Below are 20543 nucleotides of genomic sequence, written 5' to 3' on the forward strand. Positions count from 1 at the left end.
AAACACATAAAATGAAAAAATTCATCATATGTATATTAAAAATATTTTAATATAATAAAATACTGTTATGTTAAATAGTTCGAGAAGATAGTTTGGTTATATGGTTTTTGGATTGATGAACTTTCTTTCCAATAAAAAAGTATCTACAATTTAGCATAATAATATACATTGTATTTTATAAATTAGGAGATAAAATTAATAAAAAATTATAAATTATATTTAAATACATTAAAAAAATTATAATACTTGGATGTGATACCATAGTGTTATCTTACTATTATGGTTAACATTTATTGATATTAAAATTTATATTAATTGCAAAATTTAATTTAATGTCTACACGGTATAAAAAAATTTAAATAATTTTTTACATGTATAATAGTTTATAAATAATTTTAAATTAATTTATAAATGTATAATACTATTTAACTAGGTGTTCACGTACATGCAGCTTTGCAAATTATTAATATAATACTATTTAACATTTATAATGTGGACTACATGGAGAAGAGAGACTGGACTGTGACTCAAAAGTAATTAACACAATTTCATGAAAAGAGAGATTATACTGTGAGTCAAAAATTTAAATTTAATATATAAAAATAAATACCGCTTGAAATGATTGATGTAATGCTATTTAAAAATGTAAAAAATTAATTAGATTGTGAATAAATTTGAACGAACTTAATAAAAATTGATACATTAAACCTTTCAAATATTAGAATACATAAATTTTGTTAGTTTAATTTAAAATGTTTTAAATTTTGTGATAACTATATCGATTTAAAGTGAATTTATAAAATACTAATTAATAAATATTATATTTTTATATAAATTGTAATAATTTATTTATTAAGACATTTAATAAAGAAAATAAATATAAATTTAATAGTATTATTAATAAATTGTAAATAAACAATAAAGAAATAAATTATTACGTATTTTATAAGCTTGTATAGTGAAAGAAATATCTTATTTTTAAAGAAATTTTAAAAAATTAAGTTTAAAAATTCTCAATTTCACGTATTAAGGGTAAATTTCCTAATATATTTACTTTTCCCACAAAATAAAACGGTAAAATAAGTTTCATGGCCATCTCGGACCTCTTCTCGTCTTCAACATTCATTTTCTTCTTTAATCTGTTAATCGACTCTGCTCAGCCATCAAACCCTAACCCTAATCATAAGTTTTCAATTTAAACCCCAATCCCATTGTATCAGTTTCGACAAAATTCCACTGTCGTTTTGGTCTTCAAGGTTCATTCTTCTGAAAAGTTGGCAATTTCAACCACGAACCGGGTCAGGGTGCGCTGGTAGGGCATATGACGAACGAGGTTATTGGAACAACGAATCGATTGCATGGGTTTTAGAGAATGCCGGAGCTTCGTAGTGGAATGCGACGTGGCCGTGTCCAGAAAGAGTCGGAACCGGCGAAGAAGGACGTGAAGACTCGTGCGGCAGCAGCGGCGGTGGCGAAGGGAAGACCGAGGACTAGATTGACGGCGAAGAAATTGGAGGAGCCTGGGAAGCCGTTGATCGTGATATCGGAAGAGAAGAAGGAAGAACGTGTAGGCGTCATGGGTGATGAAAATGGTGGGGTGAATGCTAATAAGGCTGAGGATGATGCCAACACTTCACCTTTTCCCGATAGGGTACGTACTTCTTACTTCCTCTTTTTGTTTCAGCAAATGTGCAATTTGATGATAATTTACAATTCAGTCCTCAATTTGTTAATGTCTAATGAATCAGTCCTTTTATAGATTTTAGGGTATTAGTGGTTGTCAGGATTGATGTATTTGCAGTTGTTGTTATATTGTCGTCGACTATTCATTGAATTGTTTATTTTAATGAATTTTGATATTTGAATTTGTTATCAATGCCGAAGGTTCAAGTAGGAGGATCGCCTATGTACAAGGTAGAGAGGAAACTGGGTAAAGGTGGATTTGGTCAGGTTTTTGTTGGCCGTCGTGAACGTGCTACGGGTCCTGGAGCTACGGAGGTAAGTTTCTCTTATTGCATCTGGGCTTTTTATGTCAAAGCTTTGATACTTCTGGGACTGATTTGGCTTTTTGTTGGTTTGTATGTGTCTATCTCAGGTGGCTCTAAAATTTGAACATAGAAACAGTAGGGGCTGTAAATATGGTCCTCCTTATGAGTGGCAAGTATACAAGTAGGTCTTTTGCAATGTACTCGATTTATTCACCATATTTTGTAATCAATTAAATATAACTATGGTCTGACTTCTATGTTATGTCAAAAGCACCCTTGGTGGCAGTCACGGAATACCTAAAGTACACTATAAAGGAAGACAAGGAGAATATTATGTAATGGTATGAACTATTCTACACAACAACTGTTGCACCATCATGTTGCCGACATAACAGTTCAGCCATTTCCTTTTACATGCAGGTTATGGACATGCTTGGTCCAAGTTTGTGGGATGTCTGGAATTCCTCAAGCCAGACGTGAGTATAAGCATACCTATATATATATATGGTTTTCTGCTTTGTGTATTAAAACTAGGGCTGTTATGTATTGATTTTATTTGTTTCTGGGCTTTATTTTTATGATGTTCACGTTGAGACAAGGTAAGTTATTATAAATTCATTTTTCTTCCTGAGTACATAGTTAAGTAAAAAAATAAAGAAATGAAAAACCAAGTTTGACTGACAAATAGATGTATATGTTCTGTGGTACTGAATTCTTTTTGGCATACATGTTCAGCTTAATTTCCATTTTTAATATAAATAACTACTTGTGTAAACAATTCTTATGGTTTGACTCGCCATATGCATGAATACTGTGCTATCAACTTCCACCACTCTTGCCAACCCTTTTCTTTTGTTTTCCTTGTGCCTCTTATTTGAATTGTTTTTCATTTGCCTTGAACACTCCCTTAGGTTGAATATATGCGATTGATCATGTTACAGTTGTTACAATAACTTTGGTTTTCTTGACTGATTGCATTTACTTTTTTATTGATAAATGTTTAGGATGTCTGCTGAAATTGTCTCATGTATAGCTGTTGAGTCCTTATCAATACTCGAGAAGATGCATTCAAGAGGGTATGTTACTAGTCAATCATATTTGTTTGAAACATTCTTTCATCCTCCTATTTTATGAATTTTAGTTGTTTTGAATTCCAAACAATAAATATGATATTTTTGTTCCCCTTGTTCATTTTAGATATGTACATGGAGATGTAAAACCAGAGAACTTTTTACTAGGTCAGCCAGCTACAGCACAAGAGAAGAAATTGTTTCTTGTTGACCTTGGATTAGGTTGGTTGATGCAATTCAAAGTTTTATGTGTATTTGATGATTCTTTCTTGTTAATCCATTTTTAATATATGCTAATGTTTCTCAGCAACAAAATGGAAAGACTCCTCCAGCGGACAGCATGTTGAATATGATCAACGACCTGATATGTTTAGGTTTTCATTTTTTTTCTTCTCTGGGAGTCCTTTCCTTTTTTGAAATTAAAATTAATGGCATTTGTTCTTGTATATGCTTATAAATTTGAGCCTTATCTTTTCTTTTTTTTTCATTTTTATATAGAGGTACAGTTCGATATGCTAGTGTTCATGCTCATCTGGGGAGAACTGCTAGTAGAAGGGATGATCTTGAATCTCTTGCATACACACTCATCTTCCTTCAGAAGGGGGGATTACCATGGCAAGGTTATCAGGTATATGCATTTATTTTATTAGGTTGCTGAGTGCTTTACTGTGCAAAATTGCATTCTTTTAAATATTTTATTTTAATCTTATATTACCTTGTCTATTAGGGCGATACCAAATCCTTCCTTGTTTGCCAAAAGAAGATGGTAACATCTCCTGAGATGCTGTGCTGCTTTTGCCCTCTTCCTTTTAAGCAATTTCTTGAGATTGTGGTGAATATGAAATTTGATGAAGAGCCTAACTATTCCAAGCTAATATCTTTGTTTGATGGTATTATTGGACCCAATCCAGCATTGCGGCCAATCAATACTGACGGTGCTCAAAAGGTAATCACTAAACTACTAAAGTATGTTTATTTAGAGGTCTCATATTTCTGGCATATTTTTTTATTTCCCTTTTCTTGTTGGATTAATCTTAAGTGAATGTCTACTGAAAACCAAAGTTTTGCAGGTTGGGCAAAAGCGGGGTAGATTGAATATTAAGGAGGAAGATGATTCACAACCCAGAAAGAAGGTTCGGTTAGGGGTTCCTGCTACACAATGGATTTCAGTTTACAATGCAAGATTACCAATGAAGCAAAGGTAGAACACTGTAGTTCACTCTTTTTAGCAGTTTCCTTTGATCCAGCTAACAAATATTACTGATAAATTTGAGTATGTTATGTTCATGTTCATGTGTTGCATGTAACTTTTAAATTGGTTGCCTTTTAGATATCACTACAACGTAGCTGATACAAGATTAGCACAACATATTGAGAGAGGAATTGCTGATGGCCTTCTTATTAGTTGTGTGTCTTCTTGTTCCAATCTTTGGGCCCTTATTATGGATGCTGGAACTGGTTTTACATCTCAAGTTTACAAGTTGTCACCTTTTTTCTTAAACAAGGTGGAATATGCTGTATGTCTTGCAGTTTTTTAATCTAATTTCATGTGATTAAACTTATCCATGCAACTCTGTTTCTTTGTAGGAATGGATCATGGAGCAGTGGGATAAAAACTACTACATTACTTCTATTGGAGGGGCTGATAATGGCAGCTCTCTTGTGGTGATGTCAAAAGGTTTGATTCCTAAGAAAGTTACCTTTTGCTGCAGTGATTTGGTTTTATTATTTTTCATGGTTGATGAATTGTGTTGTCAAATATCATGGAAGAGTTTTTCAGTTGTTGTATTCCTTGTCTTCTATTGTTTTCACTCTTGGAGATAAACAAGTTTTGATGGTTGCTTGTGCTTTTAATACATATACTTAAGCTAACCTTGATGGTGTTGTGTGATTCATGTAGTTGACTTCACTTAGTGGAATAAGGGTTGATTGTTGTTGTTGTTTAGGTTATTCAGCCATCTTGAGTCTTACATGTATCTGAAATGGTTTCCATAGAAATGCTCTAATGATAGTAGTGTTGTTGGGCATGGCAAAATTAATGTACACTAATACTTTATGTTTGATATTAATTGTGCCCATGCCTATTTTCTTATCTGATTTCTGTTTAGTGCGTTTGTTGAATGCATTGATTTCTGAGGACATCTAAAAAAAAATTATTCTGCAGCCGTTACCTCTGATTTGTTTTCATTCATGATTTAATTTCTGAGGACATCTAAAAAAAATTATTCTGCGGCCGTTACCTCTGATTTTGTTGTCATTCATGATTTAATTTCTGCAGGTACGCAGTATACTCAACAATCATACAAAGTAAGTGAGTCTTTCCCCTTCAAATGGATAAACAAGAAGTGGAGAGAAGGTTTTTATGTCACCTCAATGGCTACTGCTGGAAGTCGCTGGGGTGTTGTCATGTCTCGCAATGCTGGATTCAGTGACCAGGTTTACTTTTTATTTGTTCTCTATTATGTGACATTGGCATAAGTGGATCACAGTTTATTTTCATTTTTTGAGTATGTGATTTGCTGCCTCTCTATATTATGTTTTACAAAGGTGGATATATCTCTGGCCACTAGATTGACTTCCTGCTCTCTCACTATTAACCTTTTGAATGTAGGTGGTTGAGCTTGATTTTCTCTATCCAAGTGAGGGTATCCATAGACGTTGGGATAATGGTTATAGGATTACTGCAACTGCAGCTACATGGGATCAATCTGCACTTATATTAAGTATTATGAGACGCCAGCCTGTCGATGAAACTCAGGAAACTGTACGTACATCTCAATTTCCCAGTATGCATATTAAGGTAAGGAAAGTTGAATGACTAATTGATTTTGTAAGATAAATAGCAAGACTGGTTCTCTTATTTTTCGTTTTTGTGTTCAGGAAAAATGGTCCAAAAACCTTTATCTTGCCTATTTGTGCTATGGGCGCACAGTATGCTGATTTCTTTACAGGTTTAAGCAGTTTATTGACAAAGGAATTATGTCAGCTGCCCAGTCATACAGGATCTTTTTGTGAAGGCTATTGTGTCAGCAGAGAACCGTATTGTTCTCGGTTACATAGATTATTTAGTTCTCTCCCCTTCTATTATATACTCTACTTTGGTTGGGAATTTTTCAGAGGATGTATGTAGTTTAGCTTTATATGTTCCGCCGTTATGTATATGCAGGTTTTATAGATTATTCTTTCCGCCTTCTGCGTTGCGTGGGATCTTCTTTTGAAAAGAGACCAAAGATATCTATATAATCAACTCAAGTGTGGTCCTCTTCAAATTGGTTCGCAAATTCAGTTACAAGTTAGAACTGTATTTGGTCTCCTTTAATAAAGGAGTCGGAGAATGGAGTTCTTTCTGTGATGAAACAACACACTTGTATAGTTCGTTTCTTTTTTCCGGTGACTTCATAAAGCAACAAGAACAAAGCTCAGTTGGTCTTGATTTGAAATTTACAATTTTTAATGATATTTGCTGTTGGTTATTTGGCATTCCTCATTCTTGAAGCATCTATATAGTTCAAATTCAACGTAACCAATGCTGTATATTCGCCAACCAAATTTTGTTTGTTTGATTTTAAGTTGAGTAGGTTTATTGTAAAAAAAAAATATTTTTTTAAGCTGTTGTGGACTGAGAAATGTGCTTAAATTAAATTGAAATATATTCTTATTGAAATGTGTGTATTATTAGAAAATGTGAGATTATTTTTAAAGTATTATTTTAAAATTTTTCATCTTTTATTTATAATTTTTTAATTATTAAATAAAAATGTTAAATATTTTAAAGATAATTGTTTACATTTTTATTTAATATTTATTTTACACCAAGAGGAAGATTATTAAGATATAAAAAAGAGGATGTAATTAAATATAATATTTTTTCTTTTAAAACAAATAGCATACCGTTAAACTTTGGAACTAAAAGCACGATATTATTAGTTATTAATAAGAAGACTCAAACATGTTATTAGCTTCTCCAAATAACTTTTTTTTAAATAGTTCTTATATTTTTCTTAATTGTTATTTTTTAATTTTTAAACTGATGTTATTCAATGGTAATATTTTAGTAGAAAGGAAAATTTTCATGTGAATAGACTTAAGCCAAATATTCACTACAATGTGAAAATTTAAATCATATTTAAGCTTAATAAGTATATAAATTTTTGCTTTTAAAAATAAATCGTAAAACTCTCCAAGGTTCATAACCATTGAGCGTAAATGGTTTTGTAATTTTCCTTAGAGGGTGTGTGACGTGGATTGTTTTAGAACTTCTATACTTTTTGTGGATAGAAGGAAAAGCAGTTTAAATATTTTATTCTAAAAGTAAGATATTTTTATTAAAGGACTTTACTGCATTTTATTATATTATTTGTGTATTTCAGTAGTTGCTTAATTAAATATTTATTTAATAAATTCTATCGCACAAAAAGTTCATACCATAAATTTCTGATCATGATATATTTTAAAGAAGTGATTGCAGAAATGTAATTAGGAATCTCCACCCAAAGACAAACTTAATATAATGAAAACTGCCCAAACACAAACAAATGTCTGAGTCTGAGCAAGCTGTAGTGAAAGAATTTGATGCAGCAGCCATGAAGGTGTCAGAATAAAAAACATATCATATATTTTATTGCAAAGTAGTACACTCAGACAACAGAAAACAGATTAATTTGTGAGCGTTCAAATACATTAAACATTCTGAGAAATATTCCTTCTACAGATGCTTGGCAAATATGGCCTCAACAACACCTTGAGCTATTGGATGGTAACACTCACGAGCCTCTGAATAAAGTCTTTTGGCAAATACTTTATCATCTTCATTTCCACTACTGTTCACAAGCGAAGTATAAAGTGGACGAAGATACTTCATCCTCCCAACACCTTTTAAAGTTTTCTCCACTTCGTTATGGTAAGCTTTGCATCCACATGAAATAGCCCTATGGAGAAATGAGACCTTCACCTCGTAATCTTTTGATTCGGATAGCTTATAGCGCGAATCCAAGGCTATGATCTGCATGACATTTATTATGCATGTTAAAACATAACTGCCAATCTGCCACTTAGCATTATGTTAGTTCTTATTTTTTTATTTTTTTGAAGTGTTTTAAGATGGAACAAACACTAAACAGGCAATAGTATGGCGCATGTATCAACTAATATTGACATATGGATTGCCATTCTCCCACCAGAAAAGAGAACTTGTCTTTCTCATACAACATAAGGGTTAAAAGGAGCTTGAATTTTAGCAGAAAAAAGCCTGTGGCTCCCCTACCAAATCCAATTGAAATGTACAGAGAAACTAGCTAAGTTATATAGGACCTAAATCAGAGGTTGTCTAATAACTTCCATATATATGTTTTCCTGGCTATAAATCACTTCTATCCATCCATGAAGCATTTCATTTACTATACAATTGATAAAGCAACTTATTTAGATACTCTAAGCATTCCCACATCAAGCAGATGAATATGTCTCTTCAAAATACCATCAATTCTCAACACCTGAAAACAGCTGGGAAATGACACGTCATATGAATGATCCAACACTAATATCAGGTGAAAGCAAGAGCAGACAAATTTTCATTCCCAATCAAGTATGAAAGAAAGGAGAAAAGGGGACTAGGAAATTGAGAACAGTATAACCTGAGACGTTTCAATGGATTTTGGCAAGTTGTCCAAGTAGAGCTCCCACTCCTGACCTTGCCAACCAGCAACTTCATCCTCCCTCGGCATCCTCCCATTTACGGCCTCATTTGCCAGCGATACGATCGTTTTATATACGGTGGAGTCAGGTTCATAAGCATCTGAAGGGATGCCAGTACCTTCAGTCCACAGTACTAAGTCAATCTGGTTCTCTATGCCAGGGATGTTGGCTTTAAGGAAGTCAATGAATGTTTCAGTATCGATTGATTTAAACTTGAAGGTAGCAATATATTTCTTTAAAAACTCATCAAACGCAGGCCTCCCAACCTATACAAATCATAACATAAATCAACAAATAAATAAAAAAAGAAAGTACCTAATTCCAATCAACAAGTACTGAAACAACTCGAGACACCTGTCTTTCAATGCGCCATAAGAACTGGAAACCTTTTTCATAGGGAACCTCAGAATACACAGTATCAGGGTCGATCTCTTCCTGATTATTTTTTAGCTTGGTGAACTCCAGATTATCCTTGAACCTCTCCATTTCCTCATTCAAACCCCTCCAACCAATTCCAATATTCAAAGTGGCTCTTTTCTCTCCCTGTACAGCCTCCACAATCCTCCTTTCCGCATAAGTAGTAAACCCCTAAAACCACAGTCAAGAACAATTCTGCTTACAAATAAAGATTTTGTCTTAGAACACATGTTCAATAAATAATCTAAAAAAGATTACCTCATTCAACCAGAAGTGTTCGTTGGTCTTGTTTGTGATCAAATTACCAGTCCAACTGTGAGCAAGCTCGTGAGCAACAACCTGTGCGCCAGTGTTGTCTCCTTTAATAACAGTTGGTGTCAAAAACACCATCCTAGGATTCTCCATGCCACCATATGGAAAACTAGGTGGCAAAACCAACAAGTCAAACCTCTCCCACTCGTACGCTCCGAACAGCCTCTCTCCTTCCCTTATCATCTCCTCTGTCCCAGAAAACTCTCTTGCAGCAGATTCCAACACTTCTGCCACGTCCTCACCGTACACCCTCGTTCTGGGCCCCACCTCTCTGTTTCCAAGCTCTCCAACCGCCAAAGCAAACAGGTACGGCGGCACCGGCTGCTCCATAACAAACTCTTCAACCACCCTCCCCGAGTTCCCACGCGCCTCCTCCTCCGTGGGGGCACGGCGCTCCACGTGTCGCGCTGCCATGACGGCGGAGAGCTGGGAGGGGATGTTCAAGCGCGCGGAGTAGCGTATTCTGATGGCGGGGGTGTCCTGGCAGGGGAAAACGGCGCGTGCGTGAATGGCTTGGCATTGAGTGTAGACGAAAGGGTGAGACTTGTTGAATGTTTGGGGCGGGAGGAGCCATTGCAGTGCGGAGGATGAAGGGGAGGTGGTGTAGGTGACGACGAATGAAGCGTGGTTTGAGAGGGTGATGGAGAGTTGTGAGCCTTTGATGGGGTGAGGGTCGGAGAGTGAGAAGGGGAGTGGGGTGTTGTTCGATTGAGGGTCGTGAACGGAGTGAATTGTGAGAGAGCGCGTGTCCAAGAAGAAAGGGCCTGTGTGGGGATTTTGGAGAGTGATGAGTGCAGAACCGTCGATGGTGGAGGTTGAGAAATCGAAGTAGAGAGTTAGGGATATGTGGGTTGTGGGTGGGTGTGTGGAGTCTGTGAATGAGTGAGGATCCACCGGTGCCATTCTCGGATCAGAAATACGGTGTTTTTACTTACTACACTTTCAACTCAGAACTAAGAAGAAGAAGAGTCAAACACAAAATTTCTTATACACATATAAATACAATAAAGTCTTATTTGGATTTGATTCTTCAGGGTGATTTTGTTTTCGTTTTCGTTTTTAATAAATTCCGGGTCATAAACCTATTGCATGGAGAACTTTGCTTTACGACAAACTTCTTTATCTAATCTCACACAAAAGGAATATCAATATTTTTTCAATGATATTCTTATGCTTTACTTAATCTATACTTCGATTTCAGCTTTTTTTAAGCCAACTGCAATTGCACGTTGAAAGTGAAAAATGGGCTGTTTCCTAAAGCAGACTAATATTAACTTCAATGTTTAGATTGTTCGATTGTGCTAATGGCATTGGGATCCCATTCAACACTCTACTTATTCTTTTTTAATTAAACAAAGTCTTTGTACGACCTGGTATTTTTTTATTCAAAAACCAAAACAATAAAATTATAGCAAATTTGTACCCAAAAAAGTTCAAAGCCGGAATCTTTTTTTTTGTGGTTGGTCCAATGGGCATGCGGGCTTGGGCCGTGAAGGAAAGCAGGGAGAGGGCCCATAGTGAATGTAATGTAACGCTATGAACATTTGCTTGCATTGGCGCACGCACACACAGAAGAGGAAGAAGGAAACAGTGGTTTGGTTTGGTAACTGCGAGAGAGCGAGAGATGGACGACTACACGAGGGAAATGATGGACCTGAAGACGTTGGTGACACGCACTCTCGAGAAGAAAGGCGTTCTTGCCAGGATCCGGGTACATTCCCTTTCTTTAGGGTTTCTCTTTTTCCCAATTTGGACCTTAGATCCAATCAACTTAGGGTTCTTGTTCCATTTTTGTGTCAGGCTGAACTCAGAGCCAGTGTATTTGAGGCTATCGAAGAGGAGGATCGTGTCATTGAGAAGGAACAAGGTTTACCTCCTGCATTGCTTGGCAGCTGCAACGATCGAGCTAAACAGCTTCACGCTTCTCCTTCAGGTCCCTTTCTAATTTATGTCATCACGTTGGGCCACTTAGCTGTTTCAATGTTGCAATATTCTATTGCTTTTTGCGTTTCTATATTCCTAGATTCTGTCTTCGCGTGTTGTTATTTCTATGTAACCTAAATATGTGTGACATGAACTTCAATTACATGAATTTAGTTATTACTAGATGTTCCTTTGCTCTTGATGTCGCCGATCTGACATGCATTCTGATTCATGCAGATGGTTGTGTTTTGTAGCATTTCGTAAATCTTATATTGCTAAAGTTTTTTTAATTAAGTTTGGGTTTTGGCTTGCAGGTAGACTCCTTACGGCGATGATATGCGAATACCTTGACTGGGCACAACTCAATCACACGCTAAAAGTTTATCTTCCAGAATGTAATTTGGTAATCAATTTTTATATTTTAAAATTTTTCCATATTATTTGTCGGCCTTTTGCTTTCTGGTAATTCCCGTAGTGATGCTTTTGGCGTAATACACTTTGTTGCAGGAAAAGGATTTTTGGAAGGCCGAGTTGAAAGATTTTAGTGCCAAAAATGGATATGATCTCAACAGAAACGGAGACAGTCCTCTGCTTTTGGATGTTCTTGAAGGATTCTTGAAGTTTGAGGTTCTTTCAATTATTTGCCTTCATGATATTATTCTTTCATTTGTGCCACTTTTTCACCTGATCTTTCTAGATGTTTTTGCACTTAATTGTGCTCGTGAGGGATTTTTATGCTGGGAAGCAGTTGCCATATTTTATGACACGGCTTGTGAAGTAGTCTCCTTGCTCTTGTGTCCTTTGTTGATTGTAGTGCTTCAGCTTGGCTAGTTTTAAATCTCATTGTGATAGGAATTGTGTAGAAATGCTGCAGGGTCTTTTGGTTGGATTAATTATGATTTAAGAATTTTAGAAATGAAATATTGAAAAATGAGACTCGTGAAGCTTCATATTTGGAGATTTTGGAAAGGAAAGTATAGGCTAAAGTCTTGATATTCTTCACAATTGTTTAAAATGACCTTGAAATTATAGAATTTGAGTATATGTTGCGTGAATGAAATAAAGGCTGCCGAGACCTGGATTAAATGAGCTATATGGTATAGCGTGATTTTTTTTGGTGATTGAAAAACCCTTGATTGATTTTAGCTCTGCATGTGCACCTACATGACTATAATTTTTAGAAAGAAAAACAAGAAGGCAGGTGTTTGCTTAGAATGGCCATTGTCATGTGCAATGTGAAAAGTTAATGATTTCAAACCTTTGGTAGACCATTTCTTGTTAATGGAACTGTTGCAAATGTGTACTGACTTTTGATTAATTATATGGTGAATATGCTTTTGTAGAATTTATCTCAAAACAGGGCTAGTGGTAGGAGGTTTACCACATCAGAAACTGAGCCTTTACCAAACTCAGAATCACGGAATGCACGAAGGCATTCTTCTTCATCTGTTGCTGGTGGTTTACCCCCACTAGGAAGGTGAATAGCTGACCTTATTTCTCCACAAGTTGGTCTACTATCACCTTATTCTTATTTTGTTAATTGATAATTGATGTTCTTAAATGTTTGTTGCAGGGCTTCATCTCAGGCATCTGGTGGGTATTTCTTGTAGTTGGCTTTTACCTTTATTTGCATGTTTGAAATTTCCCGAAATTTACACTTTAGCGTTCAGATAGAAGAGGAGGATCCTCCATGTCTGCTTATAGGAAGGATGAGTACAATTGGCGATATGACAGTGATGAACTTCCTGAGGATGTAATTCAAGCTTCAACTGCTTTGGAAAATCTTCAATTGGACAGAAAAGCTCGGAATCTAACATCATCTTGGCGGTTCGTTTTTATTCATCTTTGATGTTATTCTTTTGTTAGTTTTTTGGGTTTTAGATTTTATCACCATCTCGGTTGTTGGTTCTGGAGGAATTCGAAGCTCTAAATTTTCTGATTATCATTGTTATGCAGACATGCTGGTGATGGGATCGGTGAGGATGATGGCAGGGTTGATCACGCGTAGGGACAGACATTGCTTGCATGACCGCAGTCTGCCCCTGTATTTTACTGTGTATTCTGAATTGTCTGCCTCTGGTCGTGATTGAATGGGCCTAATTTTATGTAAGATCATTTAATTGTGATGTGATTTAGCGTTTTTCATTTTAACGAGCTTTTTCTCACTAAAATTTTCCTTTTGGCTCATCTTTCAGAACTTTATTTTTCGAGTGTCGATAAATTTTGCAAAAATAACAAGCGCCAAATTAAGTGCCATAAATTTTTCAGCATCTAGGAAAAATGTGTTTGCGAGTGAAAACTTGAATTCAAGGTAACGGTCCGCCGTAGGTTCTTATGTATCGCTTAGCTTTGACAGTACTGCTGTGTATTTTTTTGTCAATGGCTTCAGATGAGGGTTTTGAATCATCCGATTGTGTCTACGTATTTAATGTTGTTTTCTTTAATAGTGGGCATGTACCTTTTAGATAATTCCTGTGGTAGCCAAGGGTCCTTGAGGTCATGGATGCTGCCATTTCATTCAGTTTTGATGATGCGTCTAGAGAGGTTTAATAAATCAATCTTTTATGAGATTTTTTCATTGAAAAATATTTTCAACTTATAAAAAATATTAATCTTTTTGAATTTTGCTTTTTTAAAAATGAATGTCTAATTATTATGTAAAATGTGGCAACTTTTACTTCTCTTTGGAAATTAACTATACCTCTTCCTCGAACTTTGAAAATCGTGCACCGTTTTTATTTGAAAAGGATTGTATTACGGTTCAGTTTAAATGTAGATGAACATTTTAATGATATAAAGTATAGATTAATCTAAGAGGCGAGAGAAATATATTTTATGAGTGTGCTGTGTAACATTTATCGTGGAAGATCAAGTAAATTATTCGGAAAATTTTAAGTATACTTTGTAATTGTAAATGTTTTTATTAAAAAAATTACAAAAAGAAATAGTACGAAATTTGCCGTGGAAGATCAGTCAGTCTTTCTGGTGAAATTTTATGGAAAACTCGAAGATGAGAAAACAAAACAAGTGGGGTGCATAAAAGGAATAGAAATGGATGATTTTATGACCGTCCCCTGAATTTTAATGATCGATGTTTATAGTTGTTCGACGTGTAACAAATCAGTTGAATAAGAATAATTTCATTACTATAAATTGGTCCTAAAAAAGTTGTTACTTTCACCAATTATGGCAAAAATTCCCACGTCACCAGTAATTCGATTCGGGTTAGGACTTTTTTGAGAATAAGGTGACTACTGTTCTTAATCCAACCAAGTGTCCAATTCCAAATCCTTTTAAAACGTTCGTTACCTTTCCTGTCCTTAAACTCCTGTGATTTTGGAGTAGTTGGATCATAGGGGGAGTATGAGTCCAGTCGCTTGTGAAAATTTTCGACTCGTACTGTCAATTGGCACCTAATTATATTCATGATGCTGCCATTATAATGAGTTTTGCTGCAATTGTAGATTTGTAGTATATGAATGAACAAATGATAGATAGCAACCCTTTTGCAATTTTTTTTATTTATTAAAAGTAATCTTTTCATTAATTTGGAAAAAAAAAGTTCAATCTCATGATCTAAAACTTCTTTAGTTTCTACTTCACTCAATTTAACATGAAACTTATCACGTATTATTTATCTGGGTTTGGTCACGGGCCATATTCTTTGTTAATTATTGCATATAATTAACAATTCAACATATATTTAACATTTTTTTTATTACTACATATATAATAAAGGTTGTTGAATAAAAACATTTACAAAAATAAAATAAAATAAAATAAAAATGTAACACATATTTATGTTTTAACACAAAATTACCATTCTTTGCAGGGAGTTTCTTTTGATAAGAATTGTTTTTCTGTAAATTTCCCAATTTATTATTCTTTGAGGAAATGCTAGAAAATTAACCCAAATTATTAAAATGACAATCATGAGTGGGGGTATACATACATGTATTGGTGTATGATTCGATTAGTTCATTTACAACAATAAAAGAAAAGTTAAAAATCATTTTTAGTTTTTATACTATTTATTTACGGCATTTAATTTTAATTTGATCCATAAATTTCCATAATTTTTAATGCCATTCTTATTGTTTATGAAATTTCTATAAAACACAAAGACTAGATTAAAAATAATTATCGTGTGATATAAGAAATGTATTAAGCAAATATAACACTTCTATTTTAGAGTAAGAAAAACAAATCTTGACCACTAGTAATATAATAATAATAATGTCACATGATCATTTATTTGGACTTCCATCTATCAATTCACACTCCTCTTAACTATTAATTATTTTAATTAGCTAAAACATTCTGCATTAATTTTTTCTATTTTTTAGTCATATTTAATTCATTTTTATATACATTTGTCATAAATAATATTAATAAACCAGGCAAGAAAAAGTATGCATACATACTCTTGAAATGATGAATATTGGTAAGCTTGTAAAGATAGCCACTGAGTCGTAAGAAAGAATTTCACGAAACCTTATACAGATGATGGAATGAGGTAACTGATAGACATTTCATTTGATTATTAAATAAATAAAAATAATTCTGAAAACAAGGAAAAACTTACAATGAGCAATGACCAGCATATTTGAATTTTTGTGACTTGTTTCTTTTAGTTTATCCACAATAAAGACAAGCTTTTGCTTGCAACACCCTCAACGGGGGTATTTTTGCTTTGATAATGGCAGAACATAATGAAAGTTTCTGCATGGAGTCTTAGCATTATGGTTATGTGTATTGCTTTCTTTAATAGTGGACTTGTTCGTCTCACGTGCGTCTACAATTCAAGATATTTCGTATAAAGCTCAGGACACAAGGGAAGGTAGGGCATTGGGGTGGTTTTGGACAAGTCACATCAAATCATGAATGCTGCTATTATTATGAGTTTTATTACAATTGTAATGTACAAATATTGTTTGTTGACTGTAATTACCGTGAGTCTGTTGTAATTTTATTTTTATTTGTTTTGTGTAATCATTATTGTTCTCTTATTGAAACTTGGCTGTAAGTTTATGTTTGGCTTAATTTTCTGGAATGTATAACTAATAACATGTGAGTCAATAAACTTTTCTTAAATACATTATATAAAAAATATAGCTTTAAATAGAGCCAAAATTCATATAATTAACAATCAAATGTATACTTAACATGTGTCAAATAAAGCATTCATCATAAAGCTTATCAGATATAAGCAATACATAGTGTTTCAGATCATATGTGATAACTTAACAAATGCATAACTTCTATACATATTTTAAAAAAGAACAATTTAAAAAAAATTTTATAAGCAGTTGTGAATATATTCCTTAAATAGTAATGTACATTTTTAGAAAAGTGACTCCTTGACTCCGAGGTCATGTGGTGTTCAAGTCCAAGATATTTTTTAAAAATAGAAAGTGTAAGAGAGTGAGATTATGGGGAACGCTGGGTTAGTTACATTGATGTCTGAAGAGGAGGTTACAATGTACTAAATTAAGGAGAATGAGGAAGACGAGGAAAAGTTGCCTAAAATGGTGGTTGGTTGGAGGTCAAAGTCTAAACCCCACAAAGGCAATAAAATTTAGAAAACCAAAACTGCCAACCAACCCCAAAAGCCAAAAGCCCTTTGGAAATTCCCTCACCACCAAACCAAACCGAGTCATTTTTTTGTTTTTCTTGTGTAATTCCTTTTTATGGATACGGAATAAGGAAAAGGGAAAACACAGACAAACCACACCAATTCTCTCAAAAGCCCTGCCACCCCTTGCAATTCTACAAATCAAGCCTTAAACTTTCTGACACCCTTTTCATCAGAACTGTGTCCAAACCTTAATCATCACTTTGGTGGTAATGATACTGGGCTTTTAATACACCAGGAATCATCAAAATACCGAATTTCCCAACATTTCTATCTAAGGTACAACACAAATATCTTTTGAACTTGTATAAGTTACGGGTTTCGCATGTCTTGTTTATTTCTTGTGATCTTCAGTTTATAATCAAATTTTTATTGGTCTAGAGTATTGTCTGTGTAATTTCAAGGCTGCTCATGTTTCAATTTGATTGTTTATGGCGATAAAAGTTGATGGCAGTTGCTTATTGTTCAATTTCAAGAGCTGTCTGTGTTTCAATTTGATTGTTTCTGCCAATAAACGTTGATGCCACTTGCTTGTTGTTCAATTCGAGAGTGATTGATGAGACTCCCCATTTGGGATTTGTTTGATAGATAGTTGATGATGGGGTCTCTGAATTGATTATGATCTCAAATCCTTGTGCAGGTTTTGGACACTGCAAATACCGTCTTTGATGGTTTCCACTTTTACATATTATGGTGTCACTATTTCTTAATAGGCATTTGATTTGTGGAGTTTGTGGCTTGGGCTCAGTTACGTAGATGGTGTAGATAGGAAGCTAGGATTTTTCATATTGGCATTGGTTTTTATTTGATGAATTATTTGTTGCTCAGTTGTGTGTGTGAGACTATGTAAGGGATGGTATCTGCTACATTTAGGCGAATTGTGTCACCCTGTTGGAGACCATACAATCAAGGTGAATTTTCTAGTAGGCATGGGGATGCAAGTGGACGTGTTGATGGTTTGTTGTGGTATAAAGATTCGGGAAAACACGCCAACGGTGATTTCTCAATGGCAGTTGTTCAAGCAAACAATTTGTTGGAGGATCAAAGCCAACTTGAATCAGGCCCCTTGAGCTTTCTTACTGGAAGTCCTCAAGGAACTTTTGTTGGAATATATGATGGGCATGGAGGTCCAGAAGCTTCCCGGTTTGTCAATGAACGCCTATTTAAAAACATCAAGAGTAAGTTTTTCTTCTCTCCTCTGCAACATAAATTGCTCAGGAAATAACTTTTGCAATTTCATGCTTTGTGCAACATGCATAGTTTGCTATATTGAAGGGATCTTGTCATTTTTTCCCACCAGTAAGAATCATGTCAATTTGTTCCCTGAAAAGACCTTAATGCAAATGGGATAAGGCTAAACGGTATCTTTATAAAGTCGGTGAATCTGTATAATTGACCTGAATGAGATAAAACTTGGTTGTTGTTTTTCTTTAGATTGGCGAGAACCATGTAAAGCATATAATATGATCTTTTTTTTTACTATGTATGATCCCAAAAGCTCAATTTATTTCTGGGTGTGGTTTTTTTTTTTCTTTATTGTTCAAGATCTTTAAGATATTTGCATTGTAATCTAAATGGAGTGGTCCTGTAGGTGGCACTGAATGATCGATGGCAATTAATTTCACTGGGATAAACTTAGCATATAATCGCTTGATCATTGCTTTTAAAATTTGTTCAGGATCTTTGGGCAATTCGTGCTTCCTTTCTGAAGCCAACTTTGTGGAAAAGATTTTCTGTGAACCTTTCTTAAATGCAAATCTGAATATATGTTGGGAGATAGCTCAAGTGGACATCCGGGTGCATTCTGGGCATAGCATAATATGCATATGATCAAGCTTGTAAACTTCAAGCAATTGTAGCTTTAAGAATACCTTTTATTCCTTTACCTGCTTATTGTTTATTCAATTAACATGGATTGTAACAAAAGGGGGGTCTTCATGCATTATGAATTGTATAGCTGGTTGATATGTTTATTGACTTAACTGCTGATCTTAATGCAGAATTTACTACAGAAAATAAGGGATTGTCAGCTGATGTTATAAAAAAAGGATTCTTGGAAACAGAAGAAGAATTTCTTTCTGTGGTAGAGAAGCAGTGGCTGCACAAGCCACAGATAGCATCAGTTGGATCATGTTGTTTGATAGGCATAATATGTGGCGGGGAGCTCTATATTGCAAATGCAGGAGATTCTCGTGTGGTGTTAGGTAGACTTGATGAGACTACAAAAGAGATTAAAGCAATTCAACTTTCCTCTGAGCACAATGCTAGCCTTGAATCTGTTAGAGACGAGTTGCGTGCATTGCATCCTCATGATCCGCAGATTGTAGTTATGAAGCACAAGGTCTGGCGTGTGAAGGGTATAATTCAGGTGACTGTTTGTCTCAAGTTTCATTTTTTTCATTCATGTAAGTTTCAACAATGTTTCGTTTGGCTATAGAGATCTTGTTGGCCTTGTTCATGATGTAGGAATTCACTGTAGTGATATACTTGTAATTCTAATTATTATATTAGAGGAAATAGAAGAGCATAGCCAGCATGATGAACTAAAGAAAAGAGTTGTGTTGATGATACTGTTTATTTACATTGCAGATTTCAAGATCCATCGGTGATGCATATCTAAAGAAGGCAGAGTTTAATAGAGCACCCTTATTACCAAAATTTCGAATCTCTGAGCCCTTTGATATGCCAATCCTTAAAGCAGAACCAGAAATACTAGTACAGAAGCTGCATCCTCAGGATCGGTTTCTCATATTTGCATCAGATGGATTATGGGAGCACGTGAGCAATCAAGAAGCAGTTGCCATTGTCCAAAACTATCCACGTAATGTAGGATTCTAATTTTAGTTGAGTTTGTTTCTTTTGTATTGTATTATGTCTGCCTATAATAATGTTCATTGGACTGAAAACATTGTATTAAAGTGTTTGTAATTGAATTAATTAACATGGGTATGGGTGGTTTAGGTGTTCTAATTATAAACCCGTATTGAAACAAATGGTTATGTGTATACAGGGAGTGGCAAAGAAACTTGTGAAAACTGCACTTTGTGAAGCTGCAAAGAAAAGAGAAATGAGATACTCAGATTTGAAAAAGATTGACCGAGGGGTAAGAAGACATTTCCATGATGACATCACAGTTATTGTTTTGTACCTTGATTCTCACGCAATCATCGGTGCCAATTCACGTGTGCCCATGATTTCAGTCAAAGGAGGTGCTGATTTTGGAATTGGTATTATGAATGCCTAAGTGCTAAAGTTTTGTCACATCTATATCACTTTAACCCACCCACCTCTTCCATTTGTATTTGCATACAAAAGCTAAAATTTCCCCTCCTTGGGATTACAGAATCAACAAAGAATTTCCTCTCTCACTTGTTTCCTTTTCCAAATTTTCCATCATGCATTTAATGTAATGTGTTTGGTTCTTGGTTCTCGTTATTAATTTTTATTAAAAATTATAAAATTCAATACATGAATAAATGTGATAGTTTTATTTCTTTAAAAAAC

General features: G+C 34.6%; 4 protein-coding genes across 8 annotated transcripts; 3 read left to right on the top strand and 1 right to left on the bottom strand.

Annotated features, from left to right (window-relative positions):
- Positions 1-1094: 1094 nt before the first annotated feature.
- On the top strand, positions 1095-6717 carry LOC113873433 (casein kinase 1-like protein HD16). 3 transcript variants are annotated; one of them, XM_027511541.1, is made up of 16 exons: positions 1095-1651; positions 1885-1998; positions 2096-2169; positions 2260-2329; positions 2409-2464; positions 2993-3064; positions 3186-3280; positions 3366-3432; positions 3557-3686; positions 3786-4004; positions 4129-4259; positions 4389-4563; positions 4646-4736; positions 5337-5494; positions 5670-5858; positions 5939-6717. In XM_027511541.1, the coding sequence occupies exons 1-16, from the start codon at positions 1373-1375 to the stop codon at positions 5996-5998; spliced, it is 1980 nt and encodes a 659-aa protein (XP_027367342.1). In that variant the 5' UTR covers positions 1095-1372; the 3' UTR covers positions 5999-6717. The 3 variants fall into 3 exon arrangements, with proteins under 3 accessions (XP_027367342.1, XP_027367341.1, XP_027367343.1); XM_027511540.1 differs by having other exon boundaries at positions 1115-1651; positions 3786-4028; positions 5939-6532; XM_027511542.1 differs by lacking the exon at positions 2993-3064 and having other exon boundaries at positions 1115-1651; positions 5939-6532.
- Positions 6718-7651: 934 nt separating this feature from the next.
- On the bottom strand, positions 7652-10468 carry LOC113873434 (leucine aminopeptidase). Its single transcript, XM_027511543.1, has 4 exons — positions 9428-10468; positions 9107-9340; positions 8692-9018; positions 7652-8060 (listed from the first exon to the last, which is right to left on the bottom strand). Exons 1-4 carry the CDS (start codon positions 10382-10384, stop codon positions 7764-7766), a joined length of 1815 nt encoding a protein of 604 aa, XP_027367344.1. The 5' UTR covers positions 10385-10468; the 3' UTR covers positions 7652-7763.
- LOC113873436 (protein TONNEAU 1b-like) lies at positions 8911-13803 on the top strand. 2 transcript variants are annotated; one of them, XR_003505945.1, is made up of 9 exons: positions 11058-11192; positions 11282-11414; positions 11719-11807; positions 11912-12031; positions 12748-12881; positions 12978-12997; positions 13075-13231; positions 13361-13510; positions 13600-13803. XR_003505945.1 is itself a non-coding variant. In XM_027511548.1 (8 exons), the coding sequence occupies exons 1-8, from the start codon at positions 11106-11108 to the stop codon at positions 13410-13412; spliced, it is 792 nt and encodes a 263-aa protein (XP_027367349.1). In that variant the 5' UTR covers positions 8911-11105; the 3' UTR covers positions 13413-13596. The 2 variants fall into 2 exon arrangements, 1 of the variants encoding a protein (XP_027367349.1); XM_027511548.1 differs by lacking the exon at positions 13600-13803 and having other exon boundaries at positions 8911-11192; positions 13361-13596.
- A 2985-nt stretch (positions 13804-16788) lies between these two features.
- On the top strand, positions 16789-20518 carry LOC113872171 (probable protein phosphatase 2C 38). 2 transcript variants are annotated; one of them, XM_027509499.1, is made up of 5 exons: positions 16789-17318; positions 17680-18217; positions 19040-19407; positions 19629-19865; positions 20050-20518. In XM_027509499.1, exons 2-5 carry the CDS (start codon positions 17893-17895, stop codon positions 20281-20283), a joined length of 1164 nt encoding a protein of 387 aa, XP_027365300.1. In that variant the 5' UTR covers positions 16789-17318; positions 17680-17892; the 3' UTR covers positions 20284-20518. The 2 variants fall into 2 exon arrangements, with proteins under 2 accessions (XP_027365300.1, XP_027365301.1); XM_027509500.1 differs by lacking the exon at positions 16789-17318 and having other exon boundaries at positions 17684-18217; positions 19629-19860; positions 20050-20223.
- The last annotated feature ends 25 nt before the right edge of the window (positions 20519-20543 follow it).

This window comes from Abrus precatorius, unplaced genomic scaffold (genome assembly GCF_003935025.1).
Source record: "Abrus precatorius isolate BTA unplaced genomic scaffold, Abrus_2018 Scaffold7, whole genome shotgun sequence".
In the NCBI taxonomy this organism is placed as follows: domain Eukaryota; kingdom Viridiplantae; phylum Streptophyta; class Magnoliopsida; order Fabales; family Fabaceae; genus Abrus; species Abrus precatorius.

Excerpts from the sequence above, each read along its gene's own strand:
- LOC113873436 (XM_027511548.1), top strand. The coding sequence starts at position 11,106 with ATGGACGACTACACGAGGGAAATGATGGACCTGAAGACGTTGGTGACA. Across the intron at positions 11,193-11,281 it reads GCGTTCTTGCCAGGATCCGG|GCTGAACTCAGAGCCAGTGT; the intron begins GTACATTCCCTT and ends TTTTTGTGTCAG. Across the intron at positions 12,882-12,977 it reads GGTTTACCCCCACTAGGAAG|GGCTTCATCTCAGGCATCTG; the intron begins GTGAATAGCTGA and ends TGTTTGTTGCAG.
- LOC113873434 (XM_027511543.1), bottom strand. The coding sequence starts at position 10,384 with ATGGCACCGGTGGATCCTCACTCATTCACAGACTCCACACACCCACCC. Across the intron at positions 9,019-9,106 it reads TATGGCGCATTGAAAGACAG|GTTGGGAGGCCTGCGTTTGA; the intron begins GTGTCTCGAGTT and ends TGATTTGTATAG. Across the intron at positions 8,061-8,691 it reads AATCCATTGAAACGTCTCAG|ATCATAGCCTTGGATTCGCG; the intron begins GTTATACTGTTC and ends AATGTCATGCAG.
- LOC113873433 (XM_027511540.1), top strand. The coding sequence starts at position 1,373 with ATGCCGGAGCTTCGTAGTGGAATGCGACGTGGCCGTGTCCAGAAAGAG. Across the intron at positions 3,687-3,785 it reads TACCATGGCAAGGTTATCAG|GGCGATACCAAATCCTTCCT; the intron begins GTATATGCATTT and ends CTTGTCTATTAG. Across the intron at positions 4,260-4,388 it reads AGATTACCAATGAAGCAAAG|ATATCACTACAACGTAGCTG; the intron begins GTAGAACACTGT and ends GTTGCCTTTTAG.
- LOC113872171 (XM_027509499.1), top strand. The coding sequence starts at position 17,893 with ATGGTATCTGCTACATTTAGGCGAATTGTGTCACCCTGTTGGAGACCA. Across the intron at positions 19,408-19,628 it reads GTGTGAAGGGTATAATTCAG|ATTTCAAGATCCATCGGTGA; the intron begins GTGACTGTTTGT and ends TTTACATTGCAG. Across the intron at positions 19,866-20,049 it reads TCCAAAACTATCCACGTAAT|GGAGTGGCAAAGAAACTTGT; the intron begins GTAGGATTCTAA and ends ATGTGTATACAG.